Genomic DNA, 27,857 nt, shown 5'->3' with positions numbered 1-27,857 from the left:
TTTGCAACAACCACCAATATTACAGTTTATTGAATCACAACCAACTTGAATGTTTGCACTGCAGTATTTTTTTTTTGCATTTTTGCTTTTACAGGACTATACATTTCAGAACGGTGCCTCGATAGGTGCGCAGACTCGTACATACACATCATATCAATTCTCACTTCTTGTTCTAGTCTACAGTTCATGTTTCGGAAAGGAAGCGCCTCATCTGTTCCTTTTCCAGCACCTGGGCCTGGCTTGGTGACATTCATTTACACAAATAAGAGCTACACATACTAAATGATAGGCATTTATACTAGGAGTAGGGGAGAAAGCACATAGCAAACTAACTCCAGCAAATGCGTACTATCTGCTCAAGTGATTGACATAAAAGACCGGGACGAAAGGAGGTGTTGAAACACATTCTTCTAAAAAGTTAACTTGTGTAAAACAGCAAATGCACCCCTATCACGCCGAAGGTGTAAGGAAACAGCCAGCTGGCGGGAAAAGTTAGTTTGGTCACGTAAAAGTGAGTATTAACAAAGACAACTGGCGGGCATCTAGATTATATACCAAGGCTGTCCAACTTGCGTCCACGTTGGCAGAAAGCCTCCAATCTATATTTGTAACTAGAGAGATCAACTGGTATTCGATGTACTTTTCTAACTGCATCAGTCTTTGTATGCCTTTTATGAAAAAAAGTGATGTGATGTTAAAGAAGTGGGCTTTGTTAGAAGCCTAGGCTTACAGCTCTGTTCACACTCCTGCTGTTCTTTTCTGTCAGGTTTCCTTTGAACTTTGAAGGCGAGATCAGCATAGCATGCCGTGATATTCTACTCCGTAACAAAAAATATTATATTTATACCTGATGGAACCAACAGAGAGAAGAAAAGGAACCTTAATGATCACAATAGACAGATCCTGTAAAAACAGTACCATGATGCCAGTGTGCACAGAGCCTAAAATAATCCAGCATTTCTCCACCTAAATGTACAGTTTACTGTACCCCATGTCCCTTTTCTGCTTAGTTCATCCGTAGTTCTGTCTTGAGCGGAGACAGACTAGTTGCTAAGGAAGTGCTGCCTGACAACACTCTAAAAGTTAGCTAGCAACTAGTTTGTCTTATGTGACTCAATCAGCTCAAAGTTGGACTATGCCGATCCCAGAGAAGGGGAAAAGCATGCCAACGGTATCACCATATTATTCGCTCTCAGCCTACGTTATTAGCCAGCTGGAAGACCTCTTCAAATGTCCTGTGCTCACGTGACCAAGGAGTATGAAAGGGAGACACGGAACGGGGATGTACCATAAAGACACGTATATTCCTAATACACCGTTTCCTCAAACATCAGCAGAAGTAATTGGTCGGTCATTGTGATTCACTGGCATAAGTCAAATGTTGGAAGATGCAACTCCTTTATCATTGCAGTCAGTCTTAAGACTTCTTCACATACACGGTGCGCTGAAACTGTAGATCTAGTCGGAGGTTCTGATGTTCAGTCATTTGCAGTATTAGGTTTTATCATGCGTAATACTATAGATGGGGGACGCTCCGGTTGTAGTACTGTTTGATCATGCCGCCCGCTGGCATTACTTATGTAAATGAAGTCTTAAACATCTGAATGCACCATTCAACTGTTGGACAGTTCTAGCATATAGTCACCTGCATACTGATTGATTCCACTGCAAAAAAGTACTATCGATTAATGCGAGACAGAACTTTTTTTTTGTTTTGCGCTTTAAAACAAATGCAAAGATGGCGAGCTCAACTGTTACATAGGAGGGGTTGTCAACAATAGTTAAATGTTGTATTAAAAAAATCTAAACTTTAATATACATAAAGGGACAGACAGATTATGAATATTTAATAGGGATCATCAAATTCAAAGAAAGAAGGAAAAAAAAAAAAAAAAAAAGAAGATCTCCAGTTGGCAATGGTGGCATAGCACTTTAATGGCAGGTGCTGAGGACACGCTGACCTGATCAAGCATATATAAAAGAGAGTACCTCTTAAAAATATATATTAATCATTAAATACTTTGCTACAATAGAGAGCTGTTGAGGTTTTTTCTTTTCCTAACACTTCCTGAAATGAAGAGACCGTATTGCATTGCATGCACTAGACTGACCACTATGCATTAGAGCATCATGCAGAGGTCAAAGAAGCATCATCTAACCCAGTGGCTCATATATAAAAGTGCACTAAGAGCAGGCAGGAGCGGAGGACCCTTTGCATTTTGGTCTTTTAACCGATAAAGGAAATAAAAAAAAAACAAAACAACTTTAGCATCATAGTTGAAGCTGGAACTCTATAGGTGTAGTGAATTTGATGATCCCTACCCATCCTGCATATCTGATAGAAGACAGAGAAGAGAATGTGAATGTTTTGGTGATCACTCCACAGAAAAATCCTTTCTTATGCACATAAATCAGTCCTACGGCCAAGCCACTGCATTAAGATTTTTCACAGAGGGGCTCTGTCTCTGCTGTTGCTTCCTGGTCTTCTTCCTCGCAGTCTCCTTCATCTGTCTGCTGCTCAAGTTCCTCCTTCGTGATCATTTCAAAATCATTGCCATTGCCGCTACTGTGCTGTGAGCCGTCATCCTCTCGCCTGTCACTGTCTGTGTCCGACTGCCTTTCTGGACCGGAGCCTTCTGTGCCCGATCCCTCCGCCGCTTCCGCTATCTTAGTCTCCTCCTCTTCCTTTTTCTCGCCGTTAGATTTATCTTCACCATCAGATTTTACAGGCTTTTTGGACTCTTGTTTCTCATCTTTCTTCTGTTCAGCCTTTGGTCCCTTGTACTCGTGGGTATACAGTGGTCGGAAGGAGTCGATGAAGCCAACGTCAGCCGTCAGGTTGGGCAGGAACCAGAAGTGGTGTCTTCCTCCGGTCAAGAGCCAAATGATGAGGAATAAAATGCATCGCGCTGAAATAAAAACAAAGAAATGTTAAAACAGGATGGAGCTCCGCTATTCTGTACATTTCAGACTGCTATGATGTAAGGTTATATTACATACAGATCATATGGATTTCACAAGGCTGACCAAGATATACTAACCCTCTATTGCATCTTTATATGTGAGAAATATCTAAGTACTATAGCATGTAGAGGCCCATTTACATAGAACGATTATCACTCAAGATTCGTTCAAACGACCGAAAACGAGTGATAATCGTTACATGTAAACACGGGCACTTTTCGTTTGAATGATGATTTTAAAGTGAACTTAAAATCCATTGTTCAGCTACTGAGAGATAAAGAAAAAACAATTCTCAACAGACTGCATGCTGTTATCTTACACGAGCTAGCAGATAACAATGTAATCTGTCAGCAGCCTGCAGCAGAACAATGCAGCTGTTTGCACAGCTGAGTGTGTGATTAAACACACTCTGGGCTCTGCAAACAGCTCCTGGAGGTCCTTTTACATGCAAATGAAGATGACAAAGTGTTAATGGCCAATACTACTTTATGCAAATAGATTGCTAAATTCTTCAGTGGTTTGAAAGATTATCTTTGCTATTACTGTGGCAGTGAAATCCTTATAATTGAAGGGAATAAGTCACCGAAAGGACCACAAACATAAAATATAACTTATTATTTGTACTTAAAATTGGCGTATCCACGTCTAAATACTATTGCCTATGTGTGACCTAGGTCACACACTAAATAAAACCAAGATTTAGGTGGTGTATTTTAATTTGAATGATCAAATTTATATTTTACTCTACCACCATCGCTAGATAATGCATATAGATCATTATTGATAACAATGTATCGGTGTACCACAGCTATCACTCCTAATACAGGGCAATTTACGGGATAACTTTCACTCTCTTGTTCTTCAGATGAATAGAGAATTCATGCAGATATAGTTTGACCTATCAAAAGATAGTAAGTAACGTCTGTCATAGAGGCATCCTATAGTAGGTATAATTTCAACTGTCATACATAAAGGGTACTCAGATGGTGAATAATTTATATAGTTCTTCAAAGATGACCTTTTCAAGTTTATCAAACTTTTATAAAAGGACAAGCCCCTAAATAGATTGTAAGATCAATCAAATTATTTATGTATGTATTTGCTCTCCATAATGGGGTTAATAATCCCAAGGAAGGCAATGGATAACGGCAATAATCGCCTCTTATTTAGTTGGGACTAATACCCTAACTGTATATAACTATGATAGGTAGCCCTTATAATGCTGACTTTCCGTGTAATAAAGTCACTGAAAGGGTTAATAATTCCTAAGAGGTCGATGTGTATCAACAGTTAGCACCTCTTATTATATTGGGATCAATACCCTAATTGTATACAACCATGTTAGATAATTCCCATATTACTGTTGGAGTCAATAGCAAGTGGTCAGTGTACCTATGCTGATTGCTATGATGTACAGCTCTCTCATAGCTGTCAATTATAGACCTCTATCCTTATGTGGCAATTAGAGTTAAATCATACATCTCCTCTCTCAAATTGCCTATAATCTTAGAGGAGCGAAATATTTTTTAGCCCCTATCTCCCCGTTTCTACAACATAGATATTTAAAGTTGTGCTATCATTGTTATCAATAACGATCTATATGCATTATCTAGCGATGGTGGTAGAGTAAAATAGAAATTTGATCATCCAAAGTAAAATACACCACCTAAATCTTGGTTTTATTTAGTGTGTGACCTAGGTCACACATAGGCAATAGTATTTAGACGTGGATACGCCAATTTTAAGTATAAATAATAAAAGTTATATTTTATGTTAGTGGTTCTTTCGCTGACTTAAAGATTATCTTTGTGTGTAAATGGGCCTAAAGTAAAAAGTCATACAATAGACCAATCACAGGGGGGGGAAATGCTCCTCTGGACTCACTTTATTTTCTGCACCCATGCTGTATAGTAAAATGTAGTATATAGCTCCATAATAGACCTGTTATAATAGGTTAGTTGTAGAGTGTATTAACACAAAAAAAAACACATTGTTGTGTGTGTATACAACTACTAATTAACATGTTCCACACAATGTCATCATAATGTACAGAAAACAGGAAGGCAAATCACTTGGCCCCAACTACTGCAGCAGAAATAAAAGTTCACTATCTAGATATACTCTGTCAATTCTAAGAAAATAGATACAGCGAGGACATCCAGTGGCTGCCTATGGTAAAACAGTACTGTGTTTAAAGTATACCTAAACTTTAGTGCAACTTTTCAGAATAAGCAGTCATTGGTGAATGTAAAAATGTATAGGAATTATACTATTACTGGCCATTATATGATTTGTATCTTGCATTTTTTAAAGTTTTCCCCTCCACAGGCTCCATCTCTAATTGTCAGTTTTCCCTGAGCTGGTTCTTGACAATTAGCTGCTATGATGCCGCCATACACTCATGTACAGAGAAGCAACATGAAAGACATTATACAGCAATACTGAGTAGAGTACATGTGCTTCCAATAGCTCTGAAACAGTAAAACAGTCACCATTAGCCGCAGCAGCATGTGTGTCTCTCTCACTTGGCTCCTATCCCACCCTCCTGCATAGACTTCTACGGACAGCATGTAATCTGATCTGTCTTTGAGCTCTTAGTTTCTTGTCTGCCCAGATGGATTTTTACCAGTTCTTCAGAGTGAATTAAAACATAAGCAAAGAGGAAGTAGGAAAAAAAAAGGTCAGATAAGTGAAGAGGCATTTTTCTCTGATTCAATATATTACAAAGTTTTTTATACTTGTCTGTATTATTCATTCATGCAAAGATTGATGAAAACTCAGTGACCATTTAGATAATACATATTTCAGAACAGACTTACCGACAGCAAGAAGTAAAATACTGGCCACAAAACAACCTGCACCCACACTAAGGTAATAAACTCCAACACGCATTTCGGCAGGCCACAAAGGAAACAGCGTGGCAGCGATCACAGCGATTACTGCAACAAGACGAGATACAGAAAATACGCAATTACGTACAGTGCAAACAGATACAATAAATTCCAGTCTCTATCCACTAAAAAGAGGTCCTATTTCTTCTGACCAAATTTAAGCCATAGAGACATAAAAGTATTTGTGATCAGGGCATCTAGATCCTCAGACCCCAGCCCATCTGTAGTGGGGAGTGAGTGCTCAGTGTTAGACTCAGACCTCGGAGCTCTGATCACTTGTCAGACGTTTGTATATATGGCCATAAGAGAAAAGCCTACTAGTGTAGCAGTGTTATTTTCAATTATACCCATCCTCCACAGCTGCCGCCTGCAGATCATCAGGATGGGAATGTATGCCAGAATGTGAGAATTACCTATTACTAATGGCACGCATCAAACATGGGGAGTGAGAACAGATTTTAAAGAAGTAGGATCAAAAAAGGTGTAAGTCAGGCTACACTCATACGGGGCGAGTGCGATATTGAACTGAGAAACTCGGCCTGGTATTGCGCTTGCCAACGTGCAATTTTCGTTAAAAATTGCTTCGCATAGCTTCTATGGAATTGCAATTTTTCACACGCATGATAGGAATGCAAGTGTTTCCCATTGACTTCAATGGGAAACATCATATCATACTCATACGCGAGTGCCATGCGATGACTTTGAGGGTCCCATTGAAAACGATGAGGGAAGCATTATGAGGAAACACCCAAAAATAAAACGTGCTGCAAAATCACTTGTGTGAACGAATCCATTCAAAAGAATGGATTTTATATTCGTACAGGGTTTGTAAGCATCACACAAAACTCATGCAAGGATACCCCTCGTGTGAATAAGCCCTTATGCTGACAGAGACCAGAGTAAGCAACAAGTCTTATATACATAGCTCAGGGCAGCAAGCTCTATATTCTTAAGGTCCATTTACACAGGACGAGTGTCGGGCAAACGATATCTGACACTTGTCCCTGTGCCTCCGCGCTCCCATGCTCCTGCACAGGAATTAGCAGAGCAGGCTGGTTCACAGAGCGGCCAGCAGGGGAGTGGGGCAGTGCAGGAGATTTCTCTCCTCTCGCCCCCCCTCCATTGAGATAACACAGCGGATGTTCACTACTGAACGGCCGCTGTTTAAACTGCATGATGAGCTTCATCTCTGATCGTTTATGCAGCATAAAAAGATCAGCGATGAAGGTCATCGTTCATTGTGCAGTTTAAACAGCGGCCGTTCAGTAGTGAACGTCCGCTGTGTTATCTCAATGGAGGGGGGGCGAGAGGAGAGAAATCTCCTGCACTGCCCCACTCCCCTGCTGGCCATTTCGTGAACCAGCCTGCTCTGCTAACTCGGGAGCGCAGAGACACAGGGACCGACACTCGTCCTATGTAAATGGGCCTTTACTCTATATACGAATGCATCCAACAACCATACAGAAATATAGCCAAGAGATTAATTCAAACCACAGCCATGGAGGGGAGACAGAAAACTCCAACGATCTTACTCGTAGACAGAGACTGGACCACGCAGTATAAACAGTCGGACTAAATGGTATTTTTAACCCTTTTTCAGTTTAGTTTTGTTTTTTTTTAATTGCCGCAGTCCTAGAGCCATAACTTTATAATTTTCCTCTCGACATAGCCTTATGAGTGCTTATTTTTTGTGGAACTAGTTGAATTCTTTATCATTTTTGTGTACATACAATGTATTGTATAAATTTTATTAATTTTTTTAGGAAGATTGGTAAAAAAAAAAAAAAAAAAAAAGAAATTCTGTCATTTGTTTTTTAGATTTCATTTTTACAGCATTCAAAATAAATAACATGATAACAGTATTCTCTGGGTCAGCACGATTCCGGGGGTACCAGGTTTATGTTCTGCTAATTCTTTTTTTTTTTTCAGAGGTTTGCTTTTGTTTTGCAGCATTTTTAGTTTTTTCATCAACAGGGCTCTATAAGCTCTGTAGTCTACATTTATCCAGTTTTTGGGAACATAAAACATCTTGATTGCTTTTTATTCAATTTTTTTTCTACAGACTAGAAATCTGCAATTCTTGCATGGTTTTTATTTTAATTTTAAATGGCGTGCAATATAAATATGCTAAACTGATTCTACACACCAGAAGGATTATGTAAATACCAAATTTATATACTTTTTTTTTTTTTGCAACTTTTTCACACTTTTTAAAACATGTATTTCATTTTATGGCCTCTTTCAAAGACCCCTAACATTTTTTGTCAACGTTGCTGTGTAAGTTGTACTTTTTAATGGTACCATTTGTTGATCCACACGTTTTAATTGCTTTTTTCCCATGGAGTGCACCATGCTTATTAAATAATATACTAACTTTTTTTTCTCTGAGTCATTACGACCACGGCAATACTAGGAGTTGTGATTTTTTTTATTGTAGTAAAAGGGGAAAGGTGGGGTTTTGCCGTTTTTATATATCTTTGTCTCACTAGGGGACTTGTATATCAGTATATTTTATCATTCTTGATAATACACCGCTGTACTTAGTATAGCAGTGTATTATAAAGCTATGAAGCTCAGCCACATTGCAGGGGCTTACAGAGGGAGCTTCCACTCTCTGTCAGCCTTTTACATGCCATGGTCGCATTGACAGCAGCATTTAAGAGGCTAAACAGTAAGGACCAGCGGTTTCTCCAGTCACTACTGGTTAAGCAGGTTTCACGCAGTCACCTGATAGCCGAGCCCCCGTTGACCCTGACATGGGAGATGCGTGCCAGGCTTGTAATGTAGCGCTGTAAAAAGGTGATCAGAATAAAGACCTTTAATAGCAGCCGTCAAAAGGCATATGGGCCAACGTTAGCAAACCTAATATATTTTACAAAAACTAGGAAACAACTTTATTAAACTTACTGCTTGAAATATTGAAAAACAGTGGGAGAAACGTATTAATAAGCATTCAGAACGCTGCTCTTAATATCTCTGTGATGTGACTAATACTGGAAAAGCTGCTTCATGTGTTAAGCAAATCTTGGCAGCTCTGCATTGGGTCCGATCTGGCGTCCATTTCTGGTATCGATTATACATAAACGTGTTGGTCTGGGTGGCCACGCTCCCTTGTGGGGAAAAAAGAGGCAGAGAGCAAGAATTCCACTTGACAGAAATCTGCAATTTTTTGTGCCAGAAACTGGAGTAAAAGGTTTGATTATTGCCCTCTAATGTATTCTGGGCCACCCACAAAATGAACTTATGGATCTTACTTACCAAGAATGAGGCCCATCGCAAAAGTTTTAAAATGGACTGGATCGTATATCCACACATACACCTAGAAACATTTCAAGAATTTAGAAATGTAAAACACAGATACCAACATTAACAGACACCCTTCTAAATGAGTAATCACACGGTGTGGGAGTCTGTGCATAACTCAGTATTAAAAGGGGTTGGCCACCTTATGTATATGAGACGTGCAGTAGATACTGTGTAGGTTATAATGTAATGAGGAGGTCTTTGCCATTCCCTGGTTTCATGAAGGGATGCCCCCTCACAACAGAAGAGATGCCGCTCTGTCCTGCAAATGGTCCCCGATGAAGGGGCACATGATGCAAACTCATCCATCAGTGCCTAGATCTAGGTGGGCAGGAGCAGATGGACAGGGTTCCTGCATCAGTGGCATTATCAGTATGGAGCATTGGTGCTGTCAGGATAAAGACTTCTGTGGTGAGGGTCATGGCTCCATAAATCATTATATTAATAAGTTGCCAACACATGCAGTATCTACTGCCCTGCAATTATTATTTATAAGGTGGTAAATACATTGACACATTTCAGAATATAATATATATATATATATACATATATACATACACACACACACACACACACACACACACACACACACACACACACACACAGTACATTTGGCTAAAATGCTTCTCTACTGCTAAATCAAACCGTGGAATAATCAGAGAAGCTGCAAAAAAAGCCAAGAGCTACATTGCAGAAAAGTCCTCAGTTAGCGTTTTAAATGTTTCGAGTTCATGACAGCAGAATTGGAAAAGAGAGTTAACAAGTTTGGCTGTTTGGACGGGTTGCCAAGAGAAACTGGCACGAACTTAGTTAGTGTATGCCTTCTGGACCCCAATTGAACCACTAGAAGAACAACATATTAGAAGTCAAGGGTTACGTAGTTCGGAAGGGATACTGCTCAAAATGAAGTTTTTATTTTAAGATATGCTTTCAGCTAGTACAATTTATGGCAATTATAGCCAAAATATATCAAAATATAAATACAAATGTCAAACATTGCATCTAAATAACTTGCACATTCACTGATTTTTGTGACATCTAAAAATTAACTCCTCTAATTGGGCCTTAATAACCATGCAGATTTTTTTTTCATCCCCACATTCCAAGAGCCATACCTTTTTTTATTTAACATTTATAAAAGCTTTTTTGGGTGGGTTTTATTTATCAAAAGGGAAAACAAGCGATGTGCTTGAAAGGGAATAAAAGACAAAAAAAAAGCGCCGCTGCTTTTGCCGATTTTCACAGTACAAAAAAAGTTAGCGTTTTTTTTTTTGCAGCATGAATGTGGCCGTACAAAATAAGTTTTTTAAAAAAAACAACATTAGGTTATCTTGCGTCACAGCATTCTGAGTACTACAAGTTTTTTTTCATTTTCCCTTGCCATAGTCAGATCAGGGCTTGTTTTTTGTGAGATAAGATGTTTTTATTGATACTATTTTGGGCCAATTATAATTTAATGCGCAATTTGATACTACAGTCATTATTAACCACAGCATCAAAAAAGTTAAATAGCTGATATTGGAGTGACCCACATGTCCATCACAGAGCATTAGGTGGCACTCACCTGTAGTGGATATAGGCGCCACTGATCAAAGAGGTTGCTCCATGTTAAATATTATTTATAGTTAAATCTACACCATAACATAAAATATTTGGGGTTTTTACACTTGTTACAAGACTAATGTTAGAACAGCACCTCCCTGCTGTTTCTACTGATAAGCCTGTGTCCAGTCCACCTCAATAATTGTTCCAAGGTGCTATCACAGACTCCATACCTCTGCACACTCTGCTCCACTGGGTATATGGAGGGATCATTTGGTTTGGTCAGCAGCTGCTTCTGAAGTTGCTGTGTCTTCTCTGCTTTGTCAGAAGAGGTGCTGAACAAGTGATACGACAGTCTGTCTCATCACTTGTTCAGCATTAGAGATGAGCGAACGTACTCGTTTAGGGCGTTTTTGCACTCGAGCAGCGCTTTTTCCGAGGAACTGACTACTCGGACGAAAAGATTCGGGGGGCGCCGGGGGTTGCAGAGGGGAATGGGGGTGGGGCAGCGCTCCCCCCTGTTCCCCACTACAACCCCCCGCCCCCCGAATCTTTTTGTCCGAGTAGTCAGTTACTAAACGAGTACGTTCGCTCATCTCTATTCAGCATCTCTTCTGACAAAGCAGAGAAGACACAGCAACTTCAGAAGCAGCCGGTCACCACACCAGAGAATGAATGAAAATGTAGCTTTTTTCATTCTTGCCATCCACTGCTGCCTTTTCTTAAAGGGGTTGAGCCTCAATAATTTGGGGATACAACTAACCTGGGCTAGCTCCTTCCCACACCCCTGGGAAGTTTAGGAAACCATCTATTTTTTTGCGTCCACACTTCGGATTTCCGTTGGAATTATTCCACGTCCCAGTATGCACGTAGAGGTGTCGGGTGGAGAGTTTCCCTATGCACTGGGGGAACTTTTCCACCTACGCCGGGTAAGTTCTCTTCTACACCACTGTAATTTATATTTATATTGGCATTAGAGGAAGGAGAGCTGTTCTTACTTTTCTTTTTTCATCAACACCAGAGAATGAGCAGGTGTGACCACCATTTATTCAGGTGGTCACAGAATAAAAACAGCAGGTGGTCTTATTCTAACATTTTTTAAAATTAAATACAAAAAATGTTTATAATTATGGACTGGATCTAACCAAGAACAGTATTTTTGTGGGACAGCCCCTTTCAGCAAATTTTACCACCATATACTTTTCTAGCACATTAACCAATATGTGCCATAAAACTCTGACTGCTTCCATGGAGGGGAAGAGTTTCAACCTTGGTCAGTGTTTTTTTTAATTTGCCATTCACTTTAACGGAGGGTGACATGAGCGGCCGCTGTTCTTACAGGTATGAACATAAGACTATGGTGGGAAAATAGCTCTTGTAATGGTGTACCTGAGGCAGAACATAAAGCAACTCTTCTATTGCACTTGTACGGTTGTAGCCACATACAACCTTACAAGTGCAAATGATACATTTCTTGATGACTGTCATCCAGTATATCCCCTAACTGGGAACCGATTAGGTGCTTTTGATGCTGAATTAAATAAAGCTTATTGTAATTGACTTTCAACCTAATTGCCAGTAAATTCATTTATGTCGGAGAGCTGTCACCTCACCTCATTACCATCCAGGAAAACCTGATCTTCATGTGGCTCAAGCTTAAACTTTCTCTTGGTTTCCTTTTTCTTACCAGCGCCAGGAGTCTCATCCTATTAAAAAAATAAAATGTAGAATAGCATTATTAAACAAATTGAAAGGCGGTTTTGTCTTTGCTTAATCTTCGTTGTCATTTTTTTTGGTTTAACATGGCTCTCCTCAACAATGCATTTAAGTGAAGACTTTGCCAGGTTTCAGAAATCTTTTTGGTACCACGTTTTCTTTGTAAGGGTTCACTCACATCAGCATCGGAGGATCCATTTGGAATCTTTGTCACCAAGTCTGCTAGAAAACAGGACCAAATAGCACAGCAAACAGACCTCTTTCGTCCTGTAAATTCCAGCAAAAAGCCAGAATTCTGGATGGAAATTGACCGGACCCCTTGTCATAAGATGGAACAGTTTGACCAGGGAGTACCCTTTTTTTTCTGCTTCCCGAACGGAGCAGAAAAATGGAGCTCTCTAACTCTGATGTGAACAAGCCCTAAGTCACTAACAAGTTTTTTTTTCACATTTACAAGTTAAAGCGACTGTCCTGAACATCAAAACGGTCATAAATTCTGGGCCCTCCTGGTAGATGTAAATGTATCAAAGCAGTCCTTTAAGTCCTACTGTTTTTGTAGCCAGGACCTAACATCGGATTGTGGCTAAAAAGGGATGTTTAGGTTTTAGACTACCTCATACAAACAATGGTATTACTACTGCATATATGCAGGTAGGCCACCTGCACACGGGCGGATTTTTGCTGCGGAGTCTGTGGTGGGCGTTCGCACCCCAGATCTACGGCAAACACCCTCATAGCATGCTATAGAAAACTGATTCTTTCTGCACAAGATCAACTGTGTTTTCCGCTTGTGGAGGAAAAATTGCAGCATGCTGTATTTTTCCGTGGACAGCTTCCATTGAAGCTTTAAAGAGTCAAGTTGAAAGAAGGAGTAGAAATCAACTTACTTAAAGGTCCCCCCCAATCCGATGATCCAAAGCTTGGCCCTGGAATCAATGGGTCCAATCCAATGGAGTAAGGAAACGTATACTTTAATGAAAATTTCTAAACAAAGAAAGAAACAAACACATAGAACTGCTTGTGCAGCGCGTTGCGGCGCTGCAGCTCTCAAGCGCAATGAAAGGGGAAAAGCTCACAAGGGAACTGGCATACCAATTGTGGGAGTAATCCCAAAAAGGCTTTTTGCAGGCTTGTTTGTTTTTTTATTTTTTTTGGGGGGGGTGGGGTTGGGGAAAGGTTTGGTCCCATAGTTGATGTGCTAATTCCCTTGTGAGATTTTTTATATATGACCTTTTGGCTCATTTGCCCCTCTCCTTGTCTTAAGAAAGGAGCAGCAGTTACAACCTTGTTTAAGTTTCTTGATTTGTGAAACTTCATTAAAACATAAAATTTTCTTACCCCATTGGATTGGACCCATTGATTCCAAAGCCAAGCTCCTTGTTCTATGCAACCTTAGATCATTGGAAATGAGGTTTGGAATTTCAATAGATCCTCCCTTTAAGTAAGTGATTGATCTTTATTCCTTCTTTCAATTGGAGAGACTCTGAGTGCGGGAGATTTTTTCTTCTTTTTTATTTGCTTGCCTACTTGCTCTGAAACTCCTAGAGTGTCCTTGGATTCTCCCTGTAGGCTCTCCTGTTGTCCTGGATGTCACTTTGACAGAAGGTCTAGCCCACCCATTTTATACACGTATAGGGATGTGAGGCGTGACGGCCTACCTGAACAATTGCACTCTTGCTTCCAGATGCTGTCTTTTTTTCATTTGTAGTCTCACTTATGAAATCAGCACAGTGCACGCTAAAAGTACCCATATATGAGATTAAAGTTTCCTAAAATGGCTAACGTGGGCCATTGTGGGCTACAATTGTTCAGAAAAAAAAATGTACCAACAATTGTTTGTGATAGACAACAGAATGCCAAAAAGTATAATCCCATGGACGACTGATCGGCTGCATTGTGACCAAAGTTTCACGTGTATGGTCTGCTTCAGACTTCCTCGCAACCCTGTTCTCTGTGCGGCACAGCTAGACAAGATCTTAAAATAAGTGGTGGCCATTTTGGGGATTGGAAGCAAAAATGAGGTAAGACAATTCCTTTACAACATAACACTCATAACAGTAATGTTGCACCAGGAAGTCAGGTTAACATTTCTTAATACAGTAATGGTCACAAGCCCTGTTATTTCCTGCAGTGTAGGCCAAGATAGGATACCAGTGCACTTACTTTTTTGCTTTCTTCCTTCTCGGCTTCCTTTTTCTTCTCTTTCTCTTTCTTGGCTTTATCTTCCTTAGAAGTATCTTTTTTGCTTTTCTTCTCCTCTTCCTTAGCGCTATCAGTTTTGCCTTTCTCTTTCTCCTTCTCCTTCTTTGGGTCTTTCTCTGGCTTCATTTTCATCACTTTTAATGCACGGTGAAAGAACTGTTTTTTGAGAAGCCTTAGAAAAGAATCAATGCTACATTAACACATGGAAATCATATCTGCAGTTATTCAAGTGCATCTGTAGGGCTAGACAATTTTGACCACTTTATTAATATCAAATTTTACGCCACACCCTGAAGTAGACAATACGGTGCAAAACATCACATTGCAAGCAGATGGGGATCAATGTGGTTGGGACATGATGGGACTCTATAGTTCTGCTTCGATGTCACATGGTGAATACAACACCGTCCCATTGCTGTGACAGTAATGTATAACTCTTATTCCACCACCTATAACTGCAGCCTATCAGGCCCCTGTCTTTGTTCCACTCCATTCAGTGCACCATTGAATCATGGTTAAAACAGATCTGGTCTGATTCACTAAGATCCTGATCTCGCCTGACTTTGAAGGAGATCCAACATACAGCGAAGGCTTGTGTGGTGGATGAAAATACTGTTGGCTTCTGCTGATAGGCCCCATCGCACTCAGTTGTTATTGCCGGGGAAAGCTGCCTACTAGTATTCGACTCTTCTAAAGCATTATTAACCCCTTAGTGACGGCCCCATAGTGGTTTCACGGCCTGCCATTGCAGGACATGTATGGAGGGAGAAAGTGCTGCGATCTTCCTCCATACATCGCGGGTGTCAGCTGTCTAAGGGCTGTTAACCCTTTAAATGCTGCTGCCAATTCTGACAGTGGCATTTAAATCCCCCGAATGATGTTTGAGAGTCCCGTATAATAAATAAACTGGCAGCTACTTCTAGTTGGAACACATATAATAAACCTAAGATCAAACCCATGTAAGAACTATCCCTTCATTCCTCCTTGCAGAACGTACTTGTTGCAAAAGTCAACCACGGACTCCCGGTTGGTAAACAAGGCTTCTTCTCCTTTTTTCGCTTTTGCCCATTTTGAATCCAGAAGACAGTCCACCGCCTTGGAAGCTGCATGAAGAAAATGAGTTAATGTTTCAAGCTTATATACTCATGTGGTCACAGATTTGAAAAATTAACCCAAGACTAGGGGGGAAAAAAACAAAAAACAAACCTAAATCAGTAATCAGAGTGCTCTGCTTGTTCGGCTGATTCCATCACCACTCCATACAAAGACTATGGAGACTATACACTACTCATATTGATAGCCAAATGGGCACATAGGTCACACGAGTGCTTCTGCCGTTTGTTTTATTGATTGGAGGGGTCTCTATGACTTCAGACGTTTTTAAAAAGTTTAGTAAAAACTTTAACTGACCGTTGTTTTCTTGTTCAAGTTTGACATTGCATGCAAAATATAGTAAAATCTCACTCAAGTTTCCACTTCAAAGTCTCCCTATAGGAAAATTAGATAATAGTAACCTTGTAAAAGTCTAACTTTTTGGTGCTTTTCTAAAGCTCTTTGCATCTTCTTTTTGCGGCTTTTCTATGTGAAGGGTCTTCATATTCATAAAGAAAAGGCATGCCTTATAAAACTTACCAACAAAGTAATCAACTCTGTGCCCCATCATATTGGTAGACTTCGATGGGCAGTTGAACCGCAGGAATGCCGCAATCGCCTTTTCATCTTTGGTTGGCTCACCTACCTCCTATATCACAAAATAGATATCTGTTACATTAGTCATTCGCAGAGACCATTACACAAATAGTTTGATGTCTTGACACTTTGCCGCACTGCAACAGTTTATTTATGCAGAATCGATACTGTCAAAAGTTTCTAATGACAGCAGCAGCATGAAGGAAATGGAAAGAAAGCCAAAACTCTTCAAGCAAACACAGATAACAAGTGTTTGAAGCAGATGTGTCGCTCCGCACGCTCCTGGAGTAATGTAGCAAGCTCGAGGTTTCTTCCTGCTTATGAAACCATCCGCACCTGCGTGGGGAGTATCGGAACATGTTATCTGGGTAATACTAAGGGATGATGCAAATAACATGAACATCCCTGATGCCAGGACTGCATGGGTCCACTACATAGAAATCATGAATATACATTCGTCACCTATAGCTGGTATATAGTGTGTGTGTATAAGCCCCTTTTACACCTGCACTTCTATCTCCATTGTTCAGCTCCATCCTTGCCAATATGGCAGCACATCCTGTCATTACATATGACAATAGGGCTGTTTAATCAAATTAAGAGGGTATTCTAAGTACTGCTGACCTATCCTCAAGCTAGATCATCAATAGCTGGATGGGCTCGGGAAGTCTACCACTCAGTAGATTGTTCGGCTCGTTTTAGGTGCAGTGGGCCGGAAATCGTCAACATTGGTCAGCACCGGAAGTGTAATAACCGGTGTCACTTCCATTGGGTCAGGGTGTCTGGTCTGGACCACAGTGATGAGCTTGAAGTGTAAAAGCCCCTTTACACAGAGCGATGATCGCTCAAAAATTTCTAAAAAGCGATCGTTTGAGCGATCATCGTTGCATCTAAAAGCGCGGCCATCGTGCACTGCTAGCTGATCGTTAAATTCAGGCCAACCTAAAAATCGTCCTTCGGCCTTATCAGCAGTTCTTCATGGGTAGTGCTGATAGCATTGTTTCCGCTGGAGAACAGAAGAACGGAAAGCAGATCAGAGCCCTTGGGCACACTAAATAGCTATTAAGTAGCTGAGGAGCATATGTAAATGGGCCTTAAGGTCTCATGTCTGCAGGTGGATTTTTGCTGTGGAATTCCTCAGCAATAATCCTCCATATCATGCTATAGTAAAATGATTTTTCATGTACACGAGAGGAAACTAGTTGCGGTTTCCGCTCGTGGATGAAAAAAAATAAAATAAAATTAAAAAAAATCGCAGTATGCTCCATTTTACTGCGGTTCCCACAAGGATGGCTTTCATTAAAGTCAATGGAATTGACCGATCCGCGGCCCGTCAGCAATTGATATTGTGGGAAAAGCAGTAGTTTGAAGGGAAAAAAATCTGTACTGTGCATGTCCGATGGCCAGCACTTCCACAGCACAGAACTTCAAGACACGGATAGGTACGCAGGGTCGCCGGCCACGGAATCCGCACGTGCCCGTGGACATGAGGCCTAAATTTATTTCAATGGGAGTGAAGCAGACTAATACACTTCCGGTGCTGACAATGTCCAGCCTGCTGAACTGACGCCAGGCCAAAGCAGCTGATCAACTATTGATGACCCATCCGGAGGATAGGTCATCAGTAAAGTACTGGACTATCCCTAGAAGTGAAGCACGATCTTGAGTTTCTTCACCATCGTGAAATCTACATTAACCCTGCTTATGTGGGCGCCCATAACCATCGGCTTGTAGGGAAGCTACGGCATGACGAGGTACAAGCTGTATAAGGACTGTCCTCTGGCTCATCAGTGTCAGCTGCAAATGAGCTCTACAGAGGAGGAGGCTCAGTGTGAGGACGGAGAGGAAGGTACAATGGGTGGGGGGGTGAGCATGTCAGATCATTGCCGGGTGGGAACAGAGAATTAGCTTCCTTAGGAAAATGAATTAAAATTGAGGAAAGTTTGAAAACAAAAAAAAAAAGATTTTAATTTTAGGAAAAATTTACTGAAGAAAGAAAAAGGCCAGCATAGCCAAATACTAATATCTCTAAGTACAGTCAAACCTCTAGTTTTGTTGGTAATCCGTCTGAAAACAATCGGCCAAACTTGAAACCAACGAAACTCGAGACAATTATTTCCATAGGAATCAATGTAAAGCCAATTAATTTGTTCTAGACGTTCTAGTTTTCAGGGGGTGGGCTTCAAATATAAGCCCTCTGTGCGGTACTTGTCGAATGCAAGCCACAACCGCAATGTGAACCTCGCCCAATATCTGGCTGCTGTGGCAATGTACCACAATCTGCCAAGTGTGAATATATCACCCCCTCCCCCTCTCAAAAAAAATTTAGTCTCAGAAGGAAAAGCAGTTTGAAGCAGCATTTTAATATTTGACTTATTTTTTAAATTCAAAATGTAGCTCCACAAAAAAACCGCACTGGTCTAAAATCAAAAGGTAATGACTATTCTCTTCTGGAAAAGTTAAATTTGATTTTGTCTAAACTCTGAGACCCATCACCTTATTTTACCATTAGTGGGCTTGCGGTGCATACAACTTTTTGATCACTTTTTATTCCACTTTGGAATGATGGGGCAAAGTGAAGATCGCTACTCCCTGAAGTGATGCGAGCTTCACGTCCCAATATCGCACTCACTCATGTGAAATTAGCCAAAGGCCGGATACACACGGTCGGGTCAGATTCTGACTGCGAAATCTCTGCAATGGAAGCCGTCCGTGTGAGGCCCACACTAGAATAGGGCATACCGTGAGCGGAAGACTGCAGTTAGTTTCTGCTCCTGGGCACGGAAAAGCGTTTTGCGTGTCTATAGGCAGTATTTGATGTGGGATCCGGAGGAGAATGCTTGCTCCGGATCCCACAGTGCAAATACGCCCGTGTGCGTTGGGCCTAAGGCCTGTTTCACATGGGCTACAAAATGTAGATTCCACTTTCCTGCTTCATTCGGAGATGGAACCGAACTGCGCCGGATAGACCCCATTGACTATAATGGGGTCTACCCGGCTTTTAGATGAAAGAAAATGCATTGCACACAGCGCTTTTTCTTCCGGTATTTTCAGCCACATCCACGATGGAATTTCCGGCCGGAGGTTCTGACACAGATGTGAAACCGGACTAAGACTGTGGAGAATTGTAATGTATCTGACCGCAGCACTCCGTATATATTAATGAAGTGCTAGTTATACAATATCATTAATACAAAGTTTTGTTTGTGGTTCCGGAGATGCAATTAGGTGGACACGCTTGACTTGGAAGGCTCTCAGCAGAGCGTCATGCAAACCATGCTCTACACTGCAGGCTACTTTTAGTACCGAAAACCTCATCAAATCCAACCACGATCCACATTACATGAATGTCAATGGGATTTCTGCAACCCAGTTCAAATCTAGTGGAGAATTGGTGTGTAGATGTTTGGTGCAGCGGCAGATTCCACATATACAAAGCATTAGCCCAACTGAATGCCAACTTATCCCCATGTTAGCTTATGGCGGAGATTCCCAATACCCGGACTCCACTGGAATATTCATGATGGTGCCCACCGTGGCATTTTAGAAGCCGGACCTACAGCGGTCAGCTGACTTCTGGAATAGCTTCTTTGTGAAAAGGAGGGGGGGGGGGGGGTTGTCAAGGTGAAATGTGGAAACTAGGTTTGATGCAGGATTTTCTTGCTAAAGTTTTGGCTGCAGGTTTTCTGCGAAAATCCAGCGGCAATGTACAATCAGCAGCAGAATAAGACTCCCTTCACACAGGTGAGAAAATTGCGCAAGACGCACAAATATGGACCCCATACACATGAGCGATGTCTTCCTGCATGGCACCGCGATGCAGGAACCAAATTGCTCTTGCATCTTCCATTGTTTTCAATGGGGCCGGCGGCAGCATCACACCGCTGCTAGGTGGACGCGATGCAAGGTCTACCATTGAAAACAATAGGAGAAACAATGCGATCCTCCGCTGCGGCTGATTATTTCTTCCTGAAGTGATAGGCAGTTTTGACATAAAACTGCATCGCATCTGCAGGGAATTCCCATTCGGCGAGCGTGATATACCAAACCATGATTTATGGCCCCATATCGTGCTCGCCCGTGTGAAGTTAGCCTAAGGGTGTATTCACATGGGCTATTTTGGTCCATAATTATTGGATTTTCACATGCGATGTCCATCCATTTTTCACACGCATAAAAGCCCCACATACCCGTGAAGGCTCTGCACGTCCTGGTCTCTTTATGAGCCTCATTAGTCACACTCGCATCATGTGAGTACAAACCGCTATTTCCAACAAACCTATTGACTTGAATGGGTAATTTTAGACAGAAAATTGTGCAAAATAGGACATGCGTTGTTTTTTTTAGGCCTCGGACTGTCCATCTGAGTAAAGCCCCCTGTCCACGGCCGAGGCGGAATATCGCTAGCGATACTCTGCCGCAGGGGAGGAGAGCTGACAGGTCTCCGAGATGAGGCTACTAGATAGGAGAATTGTGGCATGCTGCGATTTAAATCCCGTGAGCGGAGAATCGCTATGGTTCTCCGCTCGTGGATGCCGGTGCTTTGCTTTCCATAGCACCCTAAGAAGGGTCCATGTGACTCTCCCCATTTAAAATAATGTGTTCTATTTCCATGTGATGCGTATATACAGCCTAATGATGCGGACAGTGCATCCCCAGCATGATGTATTTGGAGGGTCACAGCAGAATTCATCTAATGACTGACGTCCGGGGTCAAAATCTGCACCAAATTCGACATGTGGATTTTAGTGCAGATTTTGTCAGTGACAGGCCCCACTTTCTTCAAGAGGATTCTGCGCCGAAGTCCACATCGTTTTACTATTTGACTCCAATGGCAGCTCGCACCACACATCATATGACGCATATTTGACACCCACACTATTGACATGACCATTGAGGGGGTCCGAGTCACATGATGTTAGAATGAAGATCCATGTCACAAATCACAGCCTTCTGCCATGACTGTAATATCTTGGGGTAGGCTCACACGTTCCGGAAGCACTGACTAATTTGTACTGTGATGTTGATAGTGGAAAATCTGCAGCTTTTTAACAATGATAGCAGTGTGGATGAAACGTCCAGAAATCTCATCTACAAGATGCAGAACGAAAAGAATCAGTTGCATAAAATTTAAAGCCACAGTGCGTCAATTCAGGCTGCAGATTTTGATGCATATCTGCATTACAGTTTGCAGCGATATCCTACAAGTAGACGGAGCCTTATTCCCTGCTAATTCTACTTGCAATCCCCTGCATTCAATGGGAATCCGCTGTAGTTCAGAATAGAGAATAAAGGCCCTTTTACACGCAACTGTTATGATTCAAAATTCTTCCAAACAGACAAAAATGAGCGATAATCGTTACATGTAAACGCGGCATTGTGCACTTTTCGTTTGAACAATGTATTTTACTTCACATAAAATCCATCATTCAGCCGCTGAAGGACCGAACAAATATATTCCATTTGAATGTATTTCGCTCATCTTTCAAAAGACTGCAGGATGTTCTCCCCGTGGCATGTTTATACTAGTCAGGAGGAGAACAATGGAATGTGGGAGCGTGTTTAAACACATACTGGACTCTGCAAACAACTCCTGCACGTCCATTAACATGCAAATGAAGGTGATAAAGTGTTAATGGTCATAAAACCATTAACACTTTATGCAAATAGATTGATAAATCTTTCAGTTGTTTGAAAGATTATCTTTGCATGTAAAAGGGCCTGAAGTGTGATCAGTGGGGGTCCGACTGCTGAGACCACTGCTGGACCTACGCTGCAGGCCCATTCATCCCTATAGAGCTAAATGAAGCCGCAATTTCTGATGGAACTGACAATTAGACGGTTTCCATCCCCTTGTGATAGGGGTGTTCCAGGACTGAATGGACAGTATCATACTGCGAACCCACCCACATCCCTAACTGGTAAGCCACAACTGTCCAGGAGAAATAGCAGAGGAATGCACAATGCAGAGTTACAAGAAGATAATTATTATAGTAAATACTTGTTTTCCCCATCATCTAACAGGTGTGTCAGGGAGAAGCCTGGTCAGGATCTGAGGTCGTCAATCACACTCATGGCCTGTGGTCTATCACCTGTGTATTGTACCGGTATTGGGGAATGTGTGTTCTACAAGGTGGCCACAGAAGAGTAGCCTCCACCACACTCTTATGGAAGCTTCTAAAAGACAACCTGTCTCTGTAGCCCATAGCAACCAATCACAGTGCAGCTTTCATCTCTTATACTGCTGAGGTAAAATGAAAGCTGCGGATTTGACGAAGTTGTTATTAGTGTATCTTGACGCCACCAGAAGTACAGGTGGAGTCAAGATACAAGGAGTTTGACAGGGGGTTGAAGCCCCGTTACTGATTGGGTATCCTGCATTCTGGGCGTCCTCGTCATTACAGGTCCTGTAGCCAGCGCCTACCGCCGTGGAGGCTGCGCTCAGGACTTGTAAATGGCCAGCGGACGAGGAGGAAGCGGCGATCGGTCGGTCTGCATTGTGCAGCGCAGTTGTGTGAGGGAGCAGTGACAGGCGAGCCGGCGAACTTGCGAAAGCTGTGCTGTGGGGCGGAGCGGTGAGCGTTGCTGCTCCGTTTACGGCTCTGCTGCTGTGGCCCACAGCATTGAGCGCCGCCGCTCCTGACTTCAGACGCTGTTTTCGGTTATCGCAGCAGAGCGGCATGGTCACCGGCAGCGGTGTGGGGAAACGTATACTCACCTTTCCAGTTGCAGTCCTTCGCGCCTCCCCTACACTCACAGCGTGGAGAGGTCGCCAGGAAGAGTAACAGCACTTTGCTCCAAAGTAGCGGAGGTGAACGCAGGGCCAGCAGCAAAGTCTGGAACGGCGAAAAAGGGGCTGCCAGGGACAGTAAGACCAGGGATGCTGGAACACCTGCTACAGTCAGCGCACGGGGGGATAAAAAGGACCTGTAAGCCCGAGAAAGGGGACAATAGCCTGCAGCCAATCAGGAACAGGGGGCGTCAACCCCCTGTCAAACACCTCCTATCTTGGCTCCACCAGTACTTGCGGTGGCGTCAAGATACACTAATACCGACTAAGTTTTGGATGCAAAAATATATCAGACATTCCGCACCATTTCTGCCTTGTGTAAACATACCTCAAAACAGCTAAGGCTAGGTTCACACATGCAATCGCGATTTTGCTGCAAGAAGAGTCTTTTTCCTGTTTTTGAGCTGCAACATTCTGTTTGAAAGTGCAACTGCTGGGAACCACAAGTGTAGATATCACTGCCCCCGACAGTTGTGGTCCTCGAGATCTAGAGGGCTGCAGGGGACAGAACTCTTAGACTGTATACTGGGCATCATGACTAGTTAGGTGTCTATTCCCTCTGATGGGCAGAGATCAGCCATTCGTCATATTGTACATAGACATGCCAAAAGTCATGGGATAGCAGTATGTAAATTGATTATACAGTGGTGTAACCTCGGCGACGGCCTGGGACCGTCCACACCTGTAGGGGTTGTGAGGCGTTATCTTGTTAGTAAGGTTGAACACCGCCAGCGTGCTCATGGCAAGGTGACGTGAATTATCGTAGTTTGCACAGACCGCGATAATGGGTGCCAGACGGATAGGGTATGCTGTTTTTAAAGTTGTGAGGGAATTTAATATTCCTCAATCCACAGTCATCCCTGTACCAGGAATACATCACTGAAGGCATCACCACCCAGAGTGGACAGCAGAGGTCGCCCACGGGTGCTTAATGACTGGCTGGCGGCGTCTGGCTAGAACTGTCCATAGACAGAAGAGACTAAGAAGTGCCCCCCGCTGCAGAAGACCCTACAAACACATCCTGAGGGGCAGGGCAGTGTTCTTGAGCTTCCATAGGATACACCTGGACCCTACAGGACTGGCATCATGTGGTGTGGGCACATGAGGCACAGTACCAGTTGTTCTGGACAGATGGTAAGATTCCTGTGTGGCGCACATCCTATGAAGCCATAAACCCCAGTTGTCTGGTGGTGGCTCCATACTGGTGTGTGGGGTTCTCATGGCATAGGTTGGGTCCAGTGCTCCACCTAAACACATCATTAAGAGGCGCCCACTACATTTCACTGCTTGGCGACCATTTGCAGCCCTTCATGGACGCCATGTGCCCCCACAACGATGGGATATTCCAGCAGGATAATGCATTGTGCTGTTAAGGCCCCCTTGTCCATAGCGCTGGCACCTGTCCATGAGCAGAGAATCACTGCGATTCTCCGCTCCCGGTGGGCAATTCGCAGCATGCTGCAAATTGCCAGACTCTCCGCAGTCAGCCTATCTATTGGATAGGGCTGACCAGCGGAGATTCGGCGGCAGCTCCTGCTCCCGGCAGGCGGCTCCCGCAGTGAAGCTCCGCCGTGGGATACCGCATCGCCCGTGACAGCCGGCCTAAGTTCAAGCTGTCCAGAATTGGTTGGAGAAGCGTTCCAGAGTCCCTACAAATGGTGCGGCCCAACCGATCACCCGAGCCCAGTCGAGTATTTATAGGATGCAGTGGTGATGCCCATTTGCACCTGAGATTCTGCCCCTACAAGCACCACCGAGCTGTGGGGGCCACGCAGCCCTTTTCCACCTACCTATAGAATTGGTGCACTTGGCTGGTATAAAGGGGGGTCTACACGATACTAGCCCCTGTCCCATGACTTTTAGCATGTCAGTACACCTGTGTGATACGCAGGAGCTCACAGCCAGTCCATTACATTGGCTCACACAATAACGCTCACATTACCGTGTCAGAATAGTGTAATACGTGAGCGCAGAATAGAACACAGCATGTTCGTACACAAGATAGAGCCCATTGTTCTCTAGCTTCCAGATATACATTGCATACGGGCTGTGGGTATACAGATACGGGCTGTGGGAATACGGATCATCGCTCAGCATTGGCGCAGAAAGTATAAAAAAATCTATAGGAAAGATAAACAGAAGCTTGACGAATTCTATTAAGCCTTATTCTTATTAATTAAAAAATGTAACAATGTCCTCCAGCCCCATTCTGGCCCGTATCACAGCACATGTAATGCCCCGCATCCCGGCAGACCGCACAGACGCCGGTCCATTCTTAGATTCTTGAGCACAACTACAACACGACTGTTTGAATTCAGCCTTAAGATCAGTTGGACCAAGACAGATCTGTCATGGCTCCCTTAAAGTGATGTCCAGGACTTCTACCATTGATGATCTGTACTTAGGATAGGTCATCGCCAGGAGTATTCCTTTCGTGATCCTCCCACTGCTGCAAGTACGGTCAGTGCTGGATGTGGATAGCGCTGTCCGTGTTGTAGTGGCCTGGTTTGGTATTACAGGCACAGCTTCCATTGAATTCAACTGGAGCTGTGTATGTAGTACCAAATCAGGCCACTGCAATAGGGACAGCGCTATCCCCATCCAAGCACTGACCGTACTTACAGTGTGGACTTGTGGCTCAGCTGATGGGTAACCTCCACTGATGACCTATCCTGAGAGTAGGTAATGAATAGTTAAAGCCCTGGCCAGGCCCTTTAATACAAGCAGCTCCCCCTAGAGGTGCTGGCACCCGCAGGCATCAGGTAGAGGGGCAGCGGCGGGCAGTGTGATGGAGCGAGGGGAGGCGGCCTGTCTCCGGCCATTGTGAGCACAACGGTCTGCGGAGCCTCCAGCGGTTTGCAGCGGCCGCATCCATACACCGCGGAGGGACACAGTGCGCTGCGGCTCTACAGACCGCACACCCTGCGCCGGGCCTCCAGCTGTGTCCGCCGTGGTCAGGGGGGCGCAGGGGACCCGACACACCATCACAGCCCATTAACCGGAGACGCTATGCTACGCCCCCCGCCTCATCCCGGAGTACCGCACTAAGACCCCGGCACATACGACGCTCTCTTCCCCCTATCATAGGGTACCTGGATCCGCTTCTTGTGTCTCCTCCGCTCCGCCATGTCTGCCCCGGCCTGTCTGGTGACGTGGAAGGGGCGTGGCTACTAAGCGTGCGCGCCCCAGGGAGCAGAGTGCGCGTGCGCGGGGTGACTTGGAGGTGGTCAGTGGTCAGCGTGTACCTATCTGACAGGAAGGTACACGGCGGGAGCAGCGCCCCCACATGCACAGTTTCCTGCCAGCAGCACCCAGTAACACTTGTCATTCACTTCACAGCAATCACTTATTCCTCTGCCCAATGTATACTTTCTTACTAGCGGAATATTGGCGCACCAAAAGGCGCAGAGAATTTCGCACCAAAATCCGCCTGTCTAAATACGGGTTATAGAGCAGAAACCCACAGCAGCAGATTGAGCGCCGCCTTAACGTGCGTCCTGCAGAAGTATTCTGCCCGGGTGACGGGTCCCAAAGGGCAGCCGCAAATTTCGTCTCTGATATTCCGCTTGCCAATGTGCGGTTTCCACGCGGATCCCAGGCATTTTTGTGTCAAAAAGCACGAAATACTGCACAAAACCGCTGGAAAAGAACACATCTGGACCTCATTAGGCCAAATAGCCTTTCAAATCAGGGAGGGGGTGTTACGCAGTACGATGCGCAGACATGAGCGCAAAAGCGCCTAATTCAGAGCGCAAATACATTGCACTGAAGTGTGCGCAATTGCGCATACGCTTGTGTGATGGAACCTTAAGGCTAATTTCACACAGGGAGTTTACAGCGGCCCGATATTGCGCTCACCAAAATGCTATTTCACCGCAGATGCGAGGTGTTTTTGTATCAAAAAACCTCTGCCACACTTCAGGGAAGCCGCGATCCCCCGCCGCGGCGGATCGCGGAGTTTCATTGTTTTCAATGCCGCCGTCCCCATAGAAAACAATTGGCCATGCGAACGGCACTCCCAAAAATAGGAAATGCCACAATTTTTTCCCACATCGCAGTGGGATGTGATTTGGGGAAAAAAATCGCTCATGTGTCTGACCACACTGAAAAGAATGGGGTTCATATTCGTGCGTGATTTGTGCTTCCTGCAAAGCACAAATCTCATGCGAGAACCGTGGCCGTGTGAAAATAGCCAACGCTGCATCTGTAGGTGCGAATAGTAGAAATATTCAACGCCCTCATTTAAATGGCTATTTAGCTTAATGAGGTTCAGATGTGTTTTTTTCATGGAATTGCGCAGCGTATTACTCCTTTTTGTTCGATTGTATAAGCATTTGCGCACCTCCCACAGACTTCTATGGGGACCTTTGGTGCACAAATGCTCACAAAATATAGCAGGTCCTATTTTGATAGAAATGAGCGCAATGTAGTGAATAGAGAAAGCAGAAGTGTCATTTCCGCTATTCAACCTGGCGATCACATGACCGCTGGGTTTTCCTCTGCCACTGTAGAGCTGCAGGCTCCTAGCGGACCCTGATCAGCTGTGTTAGAGACTACTGTCACTACTGGGTGGGTGTTTTCCCTTGTAGCTGGGGCTCCTATGGATTCCCCTTGCTACAGTAAAATTAAAAAAAAAGACAATGTGAATGACCCCCAGAAATCGTATATGATGTTATGGGCGACATAGATGTTACAAAAATATGGAAAAAAAATTTACAGAATTAAATATAAATCAAACTATTAATGACGACCTGACCGTC

At 43.3% G+C, this 27,857-nt stretch overlaps 1 protein-coding gene across 1 annotated transcript; it reads right to left on the bottom strand.

Annotated features, from left to right (window-relative positions):
- SEC62 (SEC62 homolog, preprotein translocation factor) lies at nt 1–26,252 on the bottom strand. The gene is made up of 8 exons (XM_066600882.1): nt 26,190–26,252; nt 16,251–16,359; nt 15,616–15,721; nt 14,580–14,790; nt 12,314–12,406; nt 9,114–9,174; nt 5,784–5,903; nt 1–2,909 (listed from the first exon to the last, which is right to left on the bottom strand). The coding sequence occupies exons 1-8, from the start codon at nt 26,223–26,225 to the stop codon at nt 2,437–2,439; spliced, it is 1,209 nt and encodes a 402-aa protein (XP_066456979.1). The 5' UTR covers nt 26,226–26,252; the 3' UTR covers nt 1–2,436.
- Nucleotides 26,253–27,857: the final 1,605 nt, after the last annotated feature.

The sequence above is a fragment of the Eleutherodactylus coqui genome, chromosome 1 (genome assembly GCF_035609145.1).
Source record: "Eleutherodactylus coqui strain aEleCoq1 chromosome 1, aEleCoq1.hap1, whole genome shotgun sequence".
In the NCBI taxonomy this organism is placed as follows: domain Eukaryota; kingdom Metazoa; phylum Chordata; class Amphibia; order Anura; family Eleutherodactylidae; genus Eleutherodactylus; species Eleutherodactylus coqui.
The sequence above is the reverse complement of the archived record's forward strand: the minus strand, read 5'-3'. Positions and strand labels throughout refer to the sequence as shown.